The 10609-nt window shown below is 54.6% G+C and overlaps 1 protein-coding gene across 1 annotated transcript in view; it reads right to left on the bottom strand.

Annotated features, from left to right (window-relative positions):
* Window positions 1-259: 259 nt before the first annotated feature.
* MCM3AP (minichromosome maintenance complex component 3 associated protein) overlaps window positions 260-10609 on the bottom strand; it is a 34859-nt gene continuing 24509 nt past the window's right edge. The window contains exons 19-29 of the mRNA XM_074189889.1: window positions 8286-8354; window positions 8071-8205; window positions 7587-7740; window positions 6227-6482; window positions 5331-5428; window positions 4612-5002; window positions 3688-3945; window positions 3362-3494; window positions 2170-2373; window positions 918-1077; window positions 260-539 (exon numbers count right to left, since the gene is read on the bottom strand). Of these exons, the coding sequence (XP_074045990.1) occupies window positions 393-539; window positions 918-1077; window positions 2170-2373; window positions 3362-3494; window positions 3688-3945; window positions 4612-5002; window positions 5331-5428; window positions 6227-6482; window positions 7587-7740; window positions 8071-8205; window positions 8286-8354 (2005 nt within the window). The 3' untranslated portion in view covers window positions 260-392. The remainder of the gene's footprint in view (window positions 540-917; window positions 1078-2169; window positions 2374-3361; window positions 3495-3687; window positions 3946-4611; window positions 5003-5330; window positions 5429-6226; window positions 6483-7586; window positions 7741-8070; window positions 8206-8285; window positions 8355-10609) is intronic.

Below are 10609 nucleotides of genomic sequence, written 5' to 3'. Positions count from 1 at the left end.
CCACGGCACGACCCCTGTGGCCAGCTTGCCTCGGCATCATTCCTGTCGGACAGAGCCCCCCCCACTCCCACTGCTGTCCCCTGACGGGGTCCCTCGCAGGCCCGGGGAACCCGGGGGATCACATTCCGTGATCAGAACTCCAGATAAACGGGACACGAGTGTGGAACGCCCCAGGCCGCAGCCTCCTCCTCCAAGAGCCCTGGGGACCTCCCGGACCCGCTCCGGGACCCCTCCCTCCCAGTGGGACGGAGGCACACTGGACAGTGACACTTTTTATTTCCATGATTCACAGCCACAGTCCCAGCTGCCGGTCGAGCATCCGCAGACATTATTGTGGGTACTTTGGACCCAGCCCCTCAGGGAAAGAGGCCTCCTCCCTGCTGCCCAGTGCGTCAAATGTCCACCATGTCCAACACGGTGGAGAGATGGCGCTCACAGACGAGCTCCTCCTCGCGGGTCCTCCGGATCAAGCTTTCCAAGTGTTTGAGTTTGTCGGTCAGAGACAGGTCCGTCTCCGGGGAGAGCGGCCGCCACTCGGCCTTCAAAGGTAAAAGGAGAAGAGCTGGTTCAGCCTTAGGCCGGCCGATCCCATCTTTGGCCCGCGAGGGCCGGACTCGGACCTTCCTTCCCACAACCAAGAGACCTCCAGTGATCCCACAAATCCAACAGAGACGGACAAAGGCCCAAGTGGAGAAAATCACTCGTTTGGGGCTGGAGAGGAGGAGGGAGGCCCCGGCACTTGCCCGGAGTGGGCTGGCCTGGCCCGGGTCAACCATTCTAGCCTCAACTTCCTCTTTCTCTGACCCTGCTCTGGTCACGGAGGAGCCGCCAAACAGAGGTCCATGGGCATCCACCTCCAGAGAGCCCGGTGGTGACCATCAGCTCCTTCCCCCAAGCCCAACAGAGGCCCGCTTTACCTGGGGGCTAGGGGTTGAGTGCAGTCGTGACACCGGCTGAAGAGTCTGAGGTGTCTGAGGTGTCGATACAAGTGCTTGGGGAAGGTAGAGGGGGAGGGGGCTCAAGTCTGACCCCTGCTCCGGGTCTCCTGCCAGCCACTGGCGCAGCTGATCTTCAAACCTGTGGGTTGGAGGCTCATCAGAGAAGGCCGGCCCTTTCTTCAGAAGCCCCCCACACACACACAGAGCTGCTGGCCCTAGCTCCAGAGCCACTCTGGGGGAGAGAGAGATAGTGTGTGTGTGTGTGTGTGTGTGTGTGTGTGTGTGTGTTGGGGGGGGGGGGGGTTGATGCTCTTTGAAGAAGCCAGCCAACACCTTCATGTGCATCATCCACAAGATCTCCCCTCAAAATGCCTTCCCAGTCCCCTGCACCCAGACCATCCTGGATCCCAGCTGGTAGAGAGAAGAGGAACAAAGAAGGAACTGAAATGTAGGGTAGAAGACAAAGAAGTGTGGAATTTGAACAAAGACCAAGGACTTTAATTTACCAAAAAAACTATCTTACTGTCTGATCCTGCTATCTCTTATCCTTTATGTTTCTTCCTTAGGGATCTCATTTCTCTCTCATCACATTCAACTGAGACCAATGTCTACCATGGAAACAATGTAAAAGACTAACAGACTGTCTTGGGGGGGGGGAGCAAAATTAGGGGGAAAATTGTAAAACTCAAAATAAATAAAATCTTTAATTTAAAAAAAAAGGGAAATGTAGGGTAGAGGCCTGACTGGCCCCCACACTCACTTTCTGCCCCTCCCTCCTCCTCCCCCATCTCTTCTTCCTCTCTCTCTCTCTCATTCTAAAACCAACTAGAGAAATGGAACCAAGAGAAAAGAGAAGAAGAGAAGAAGAGCTATAGAACAAACAAGGCCCCCAACTCCTTAAGGGCAACTCCCTACAGGAACATCCCCCTCCTCCTGTAGGAAGAGGGCCACCTGCCAACCCAGTCACTGCTGTCAGGAGGAGCTGAGGGGCCAAGTTTGCCCCCACCAACCATGGGGTACCATGGACCCCGAGGGACAAGACCTGAAACCAGAGCCAGGGCGAGAGAAGACATTGGAGGGGCAGGGGCTTTCTGCCACAGCCTCCCCTTGGGGCCACCAGTCCCCATACCAGGGTTTCCACAGCCAGGACCAGGGAAGGAAAAGGGAAGGGGGAGGCAGCCAGGTCACAGGAAACAGCCAGGCCACGGGATATGGGCCAGGGAGACCTCACCTCCTGCTCTCCTCCTTCTCCAGTCGAAGGCGGGCCGACAGGCGCCCCGGGAGCAGTTCCCTGGCTGAGGCCGTACGGGCAAGCTCCTTGGCATTGGGCACATGGCTGGCACAGCCGCTCTCCGGGTTCCTGGGCACACTGTAGGGAACGTGAAGCCATGGAGAGAAGGCCCTGGCAGATGAGCGCAAAAGCTTCACACCAAAGCTGTCCCAAGAAAGAGGGGAGTATTAGACAGAGCCAAGTGATGAGAACCAGCCCTCTGCTGGTGCCCACTCCCAGCTTCTAAGCCATACAATGCCAGCCTCTACCCAATTCTGGACATGGCACTCTGTGGGCATTGCCTCTCGAATGGGGTCTACCAGGCGCAAGCAGAGATGAGACCTCTATCCTTTGCCCCGCAAAGGAATTTGGGAAAACTGAAACGCCCCTTAGAACTCTGAGCCCATAGTCTGTCTCAAGAGTTCATTGGCCACTAGAAGCCCACCACCCAAGGCTCACCAGGCCCTGGTTCGAAGCCACGCCCTAAGTGGACCCAAGCATTTTGTAACCAAAGGGTTTTTTGGGCCGCTGGGGTGCAACCCTGGGTGGAGAGCTAGGTCTGGACACCACCCTTGTGGGGAAACTTAGAAGGAAGCTAGGTGGTCTAAGGGGTTGCAGGGGGAGGAGGGGGTAGCCCAGAAACATCTAGTGTGAGAGACCACAAGGCCTGAGTGAAGGGGAGCATGATGGCTAAGCTTCGAGAGGCAGGAGGGGAGGGAGATGTCTGAATAGGGTCAAAGGGCATCCCTGGGGTTAGGCAGAGATGAGGCAGCAGAGAGGAAAGCGAGCCCTCCTGGGGGAGAGGTGGGTGGTAGAGAGGGAGCAGCTTCAAGGGGATGAGCGAGTCAGCAGACAAAGACCTGCCTTCCACATCCCCAGAGACTGGTCAAGTTTGGAAAGCCGGGAGACACATGCATGGGGCTGCATACCAACCCCATGGCTCTCCCAGGGAAGAGCGGGTGGGAGGCAGCACAGTCCTCACAAAAGCACCATGACAGGAGGATGATACTGGAACACGGGAGCGCAGAACACCTGCCACGTGTCCAGCACAGTCTCTGGGGAAATGGGATCTATGTGGTGTGTATGTACGGGTAAAGGGCACACATGCGTGTGTATATCTACACGCATGTACGTAACTGGAAGCCTCACGCACCGTGCTTGGCCATGTCGCTGGGCCTCCTTCTGGGTCTGCAGCCTGGCATGTTCCCACGAGCCGGGAACATCGTAGCCTTTTAAATGGCTTTTGAAAAAGTAGACACAGATCTGACCGTCTTCACTCAGAGCCTCTGAGGAGACAAAGTGATGAGACAAAGAAGGAATGAATGGGGACCCCTGGAGGGGGAGGGGAGGCTGCCTCTCCACTCCAGGGGCTCGGTTTCAAATCCCTCCCTGCTGACTGGCGAGCCTGGGAGCCAAAGGAAGCAGCAGGTGGATGGGCCCAGGAGGCTGCTCTTCCTTGGGGATCCAGGCTGCCCCTACCTGAGGTGACAGGCAGTCTGGGTGGCTTCCAATCCCGCAGCTTGTGGTTAATACACAGTGCGATGATGTCATCCCATGGAATCTCCTCCACTGAGGGTCCCATCTCTCCCAAGACCCAGAAGTCCTTGCTCTTCCACTTGCCATAGGTTCGACTGAGGAGATTCTCCACCTGCGACTGAAGGATGGGTTGAGTCTGGCAGCAGCTCGGAATCTGGGAAACGTACTGGAAAATCATGTTGCACACGAGCCGCCAGGGAGCTGCAAAGAGCCGAGATCTTAGTTAAGGGCCACGCCAGGCAGGGCAGGCACTGGCAGCCCCGGGGGTCTCTGCTGGCTCAGACGCTAAGGCCTGAGAGCCTGCAGGACCCCTTACCCCTTCCCTCTTCTGGGCCTGGGGACAGCCCCAGGGCACTGGGACACATGGCCAGAGCAATCACTAAGGACTGCTGCCAGCGTCACATGGCTCCCCAGTCCTGAAAAGCACTCAGGTACCCCTGCAGCCCAAGGGTCTCCCTGCACCAATGTGCTCCTTGGCTGGAGAAGCCCCTGGGCCCCAATGATCATCCAGCCTAAGACTTAGAGGAAAGGAGGCAATGCCCTCAGATGCGGAAGTCCCACGGGATGAGGGAGAGGTGGTGTCTCAACCACACCTGATAGCCTACGCATGCCCCAGGAGTCCCTGGAAGGGACATAGGGACCTCCTTTCTAGCCCAAGGATGCTAGAGCCAGCAGGAGCTGGGTTCAAGTCTTGTCTCTGAGTCCTACTGGCCATGTGGCCCCCAACAGCTCTCCATGGATGAACAGGTGCAATCTGCAGCAGTGGAGGGAGTGCCACTCCTACATTCATGAAGCTGCTGCCAGCGACAAGGGCTTTTCCCACCCTTGATACCCTTTGGCCTGCTGGGGCAGGGGCAAGTCACCTACCGCCCTGTGGGGGGAGGTCCATGTGGGGCAGCTGGAAGGAGAGCACTGCCTTCTTCAGCCAGGCCAGGTGGCTAGGCGCATTCCACTGCAGGTGAGGAAGCACCTTGTTGCCCCCTGACTCTGCAAACTCCGTGATGGGCCAGGACAGGTGGCACAGCTGCTCAGAGGAGGCTGCGTCGGCCAGGAACTGCAGCACACTGTTAAAGAGCTCAATGATAGCGCCGGGCTCCTGAGAGGCTAGGCCGGCCACACGCCGCTCCTTCCGATCATAGAAGAAGCGGTCACTGAACTCATGGCTGACGCCATCCTCGATGTACTGTGGCAGAGTCTGGCAGCAGAGCTCCAGGGTGCTGGGGCAGCGAGAGACCAGCCACTTCACGGCCTGGGACACCTGGAGCCAAAGGCAGGCAATAGGTGGGTGAGATGCGAGTGTAGAGCAAGGGGAACGGTCCATGGCACTGGCACCAAATCTGGCCCCACTCGCCAGGCTGGCCCCACGGGCCTCCCTCAGGAAAACTTAATATACCAGCAGAAGCCGGCGAGATTCTCACCCATGCCACCATCCCAGAACGGGCAGAGCCCCGAGTTCCAAACCCCACCCCCACCACCACCAGGACTCTCTTAATGGTTGGGGCAACTCTAGACAAAAGAATAAGGCTACAGAGGATTCTAACTAGCTCCAAATCACCCCCACACCCAGCTCAAGCTGGGCCTCTTACCCTGGTGGTGCCCTGGAGGTCATTGACTGCAGCAGGGATCTCCACAATGATGTAGTCAGAAATGAGCTTGGAGGAAACCAAGTCCTGGAGCATCAGACCTTGGAGAAAAGCATACATGTGGCTCGGAGACACACTGGTGCTTGATGTGGCCCACACATCAGTGTGTACCAACCTACCCCTGCCTACACTAGCCTTCTGTTCCCAGGCCTCAGGGAGACCTCTGGGTCTACTGCTGGCCACTGAGCCAACACCAAGCCCAACAGCAGCTCGCCGTGCATGTGAGGCCTGAGAGGGGAAGGGAAGAAGACATGGTGGAGGTATCCCTGCAGGCTGCCCCCTTGAACACCATCTAACAAGTCTGTGGAACATGTAGTGGGGAGCCACCGAGATCAGGGACGGCCCTCGGCCTCTCTGTGGATCTCCAGCCTGGCCCGGGGTCGGCAACCCTTCAGAGATGGAATCGAGGGAAGGCTGATGACTCTGGAGAAGAATGGAGAGGGAGAGGACAATAAAACTTGCATGGGGATCTCAGCGACCACGCTGGGTCTGAGAGAAGAGCCAGGGACACCTTTCTCCCTCCCTTCTATGTGGAGGAGGAGGACTAGGGCCGGGGTCACCACGTGCACCATCGGTCAAGTTTGGCCAGACTGTCTTTTGTCCCTTTTCTTTCTTACTGTTGGTTATAGGAAAAGGCCCCTCTGGGTGAAGGAAGGAGAGGAGAGTTCTCTGAAAATAAAGAGGACACAAACCAAAGCAAGGGGAGCAGGTGTGGCAGGGACCTTTCCGGACACAAGGCTAAAGAGCTGGTCTAGTCAGTCCCACCTCCCAGGGAACAACAAGGACCACACTAGGAAGCAGGAGAGTCAGTCCTCCCCAGCCATGAGCCCCACACATACCTTCCTCCACTTCACTCATGTTGGCCCCATCCTGGCCAGGCACAAGGACCACCAGGGGCACTAGGGGGTGGAAGGGTTTTGCCTGCAGGAGCTGTTTGAGCTGCAACAAAGCCGAGAGCCAATATGTGTCCTCCTCGGTCTCCGCGACATTCTTCCCTGGGGCAGGCAGTAGGAAGAGGAGGCCGCTGGTGCCCAGAAGGTCCTTCTGAGTCTCAATGGCATCAAGGGCTGAGTCGCTCAACAGGCCATGGGCCACCTGTGGGAAGACAGCGACAGCAGAACCAGGTCAGGGAGCGTGCACTGCTGACAAGAGTGCACTCTCAAAGCATAAGAGGCTGGAGCCCAAACTTGAAGGAGATGACATTTTCTGCCATTTACATTGCATCAAGGGGTCTGCAAAGTGGGTGGTCTCCTTGGGGCCTCACCACCAGGCTGGGAGGAAGATGCTGTGATTCTGCCCATTTCACAGATGAGGAAACTGAGGCTGAGCAAGAGGTGAAGCAACCTGCCCAGGTTCCCACAGGAGTTTAAGTCTGAGACCAGTCAGAACCCCAACCTAGCAGGCTGTCCATCCCCTCAACATCTAAGTTGCCTTGCCAGTCCCACAGCATGAGCTTGTCACTAGCAAGCTGACCACCCACTAAGCTTGGCCTCTCTGGCCACCACAAGTCAGGTCATGCTTCACTCGGTCACCATGGGCTTCCTGGTGAAAACTCCACAGCTCCCACTTCATGGAGTCCCGAGAGCTGCAAGGTCAGAAGTCAAGGACAGTCAGGTGGACTTCACCACAGGTGGAGGAGGCAGCTGGGCATGAAGCCTGGCTTCTCTGCAGGCTCCCACTCTCTCGCCCTTTCAGGTCAGGTGCTGGGACTCTGGGTGGGTCACTTGACCTGGAGCCTCAACTCTGCCCAGGTGTTGCTGCCAAGAGGCTCCACAGAGCTGGCCCTGAGGCAGGAAGGATCAGATTCTGGTCCTACCAGCCATGCTACCTCTGGTGTCTCAGATGCCTCAGGCCCAACCAGCTGAGGCACCAACAAGCTCCCGCAGAGAGAGAGCTTCCACACTGGAAGATGCCCCCCACAGTCCCATGATCTTCAACAACATCATGAGCTGCCAAAGAAGGGGAGGGAACCCCACAGGTGTCCACTATGTCCTGCATTCCCTTATCTGGGCTGTACGTGTCTTATGCAAAATGGGCAATGACAAGGCCACCCTTGCTGTAGAGCCCTCCGAGACCCCAGACAAACAGAGGATGCCTCACAGCCTCAATAACCAGCACCATTCCTGACCCAACAAAAGGCCAGTATGAGGCCACTTGCTGACTCAGGCCCAGGCCACCACTTGGCCTTCCCACACCCACCTTGATGCACACATGGACCCAGATGGTCCGATTCCCTTTAGAGCCACAAGCATTCAACAGGGTCAGCGTCTGGATCCCCTCGGAGGCACAACAGGCACCATCTTGTAAATCCTCATAGCCCATAAACTTGACTTTCAGCCAATTGGCTAGAATCCTATGAAGACAAAAGCCCAACAGTGAGGAGGAGGAGCCCCAGACCCAGGCGTACCTCCACAGACTGACTACCCAAAGGGAGGAGGACTCCTCCGGCACATCCTTCCCAAGAGCCAAGTCACTTTCCCATCTGGGGTCAGTCAGCCGAGTCAGCAGAAAACCTTCAGAGCTCAGAGGTGTGGTCTTCAGAGGTCACGTCCACCCATGGAAAGGCCCCAAGGCCAAAGGGCATCCAAAGACCCAGGGAGGCCCAAGCCAGAGTGAGTGACTAGCGCTAACCTAACTGCACACTGGCTCACAGGCTGGGAAGGCCTGGGGCATGAGGGCTCACCTGCTGGAATAGCCAGAGGCTGGCTCTTCGCTGTCGGGCAACACCAACACCAGCTTCCAGAAGACCTGCTCCCTCTGCCCAGGGTAATGCTCGGCGATAAGGGCCGGCAGGTCCAGAGGAGTCCACACAGCTTCACTGAGAAGGAGAGCCCGGATCAAAACCAATCAACCAGTCCTCTCCCAATATATAAGGAACCTTTAACCCCAATAACGAACCTGAGTAATTGCTGGTAGAAATATTGAACCTTCATTTGATGTATCGTCTTGTTTCTCATCCATCGTAACCTAAGAATGAAAGAGAAGCAAATCTCGGTGTCAGGCTGCCATGAGATGTGGGTAGACCCAGCCTAGGGTGCCTCATGTCAGTAAGGGCTGGCACTGGCAGCAGGGGAGGGGACCTTTCTCATCCTGTGTAAACTACACTCGCTGCCCCCTCCAAGAAGAGGAGGAGGAAGAGAGGAATTAGAGGCAGGTACAAAAGCTAGCTATGCCCCCTCATCCTGGGCAGCTCCTCCCAATCGCCAACCATCAGTGACCCATCAATGCCCTTCCCAGGCCCCTTGTGAACACAGCCTGGGGGAACCCAGGTCCTCTGGAGTCTCCCAAGTTCTCAAGTTGCCCTTTTCATATGGAGGTAGGAAGCTCTGTTTACAGAATATCCAATTCCTTCAAGGTGAGGTGTTCGAACCAGAAAATCAATGGTTACTTTGAAATTATTTTGGAATACAAAGAAATCAAATAACTAAAAATAAAGGGAAAAAACAACTTTCCACAATCCTGTCCTGTGATTTCTCTGCCCCCCCTCCCCTTCTCCTTTGCACTAGAAAATACAATTCACTTAAATCCAGCACATTCAGGGTCAAGGTCTTCTGTACTGATCCAAATTCTTGGCCTCCGATTACCCTGCTCTGGAGGGCTCCACATGAAATCCAAGATCCAAAGGTTGGAACCACACACAACCCTGGATTCCCCCATTTATCCTTTCTCTTTATGCAAACCCCACTTAAGATGAATAAAAGCCTACATAGAGAGCTAGATAATTCAATGTAGACGCAGGCTTCCATGTGGGATATATCTAATATTGAGTCACATGTGTGCATCTATCTGTATTTACCTTTAGAACACATAATCATCAAGTTAGAAGTGGAATAGAATTGAGAAACCATCTAGTTCAACCTCTCATTTTGCAGAACAAGAAACTGAGGCTTAGGCCACAGGACTGCTGAACTTCTTTTTTCTACTCCACCAGCCTTTCCACCTTTCCCCCAGGGAGGGTCCCTCACAGTCCAAGACCACCCTGCCAAGAAAGAGGTTCACTCTCAGGGAGGATAGGCAGTGGTGGTCTGGAGTTGGGCCTGGAGTCAGTTCCACAAATGGATAACATTGGCAGAGCTGTCACCCTCTCTCTCTCCCCAATGACTTTCTCCCTCAGACAGCAAAGGTGCTCTGGAGAGTCTTAACTTCATGGCTCCAGACAAAGATGGGGAAAACGGTTGGATGAGGTCAAATGTTCCTGGTAGAGTATCACTGGAGAGGGACGGACACCAAACAATTAAAAAATGGCAGAGTAGGTGACCCTAGCAGGGGTCAAATGTCAGCTTGTCATGACTGATAATCTTTAGGAGGATGATCTACAGGTCTCCAGGTGGAAATCTGGAAGGAGAAGAGACTGAGCACAGCAGCCCCCAATGATCTCTGAGTCATGCAATCAGTCATAAGGCAGAGAGATTATATAAAGAACCCCTCCCCACTTTATTATTGGAAGATTAAAAAAAGGTTTTTAATCCAAGAGAAAGAATCATAGTCCTCAAGGTTCTTCCCCAACAAGGTGTCTGTTGCCACAGATACAAAGCACTGATACAAGTCATGAGACACAGATATTCAATGAAGTTGTGATCATCAATCACAAGCATGACACAAAACAGGAAGATGTTCACTTGCTACTGTTATAGAGATTGGCTGGCCCATAGATGATTTGAAAGGGAGCCCCCATGGGGCAGCTAGGTGGCGCAATGGATAGAGCACCAGCCCTGGAGTCAGGAGTGCCTGAGTTCAAATCTGACCTCAGACACTTAATAATTACCTAGCTGTGTGGCCTTGGGCAAGCCACTTAACCCGACTGCCTTGCAAAAACTAAAAAAAAAAAAGGGAGCCCCCAGAACTGCTGCAGACTCCCCATGCCTACATATCAGGTTCCCAAACACGGCAAAGCCTCTGAAATGAAGGGGGCTTATCCTCACTCAAAAGTCTTTAGCCTAACAATCCACACAGGAAAGACCAAATGGATGAAGAACACCTATTAGGACCAAGAGCCTGTTGGGCTGCTCCATTAGTTTGCATCTTAGCTGGTCACTCTCTAGGAGGGACAACAAGTTGGGTCAAGATGTTAAAAAAAAACCAGACAAAGAATGGCTTGGATCACATGTTTCCCACAACCCTCAAGCAAAAATCAATAATCTTTCAATGATCCAGTCAATCTACAAATTATAGGAATTGACAACGGGCAGGACTCCTCCATCAGCCAGTAAGGAAACAGTTAT

Source organism: Macrotis lagotis, chromosome 5 (genome assembly GCF_037893015.1).
Source record: "Macrotis lagotis isolate mMagLag1 chromosome 5, bilby.v1.9.chrom.fasta, whole genome shotgun sequence".
Lineage (NCBI taxonomy): Eukaryota > Metazoa > Chordata > Mammalia > Peramelemorphia > Peramelidae > Macrotis > Macrotis lagotis.
Note: the sequence above shows the minus strand (reverse complement) of the source record. Positions and strands in the feature narration are given on the sequence as shown.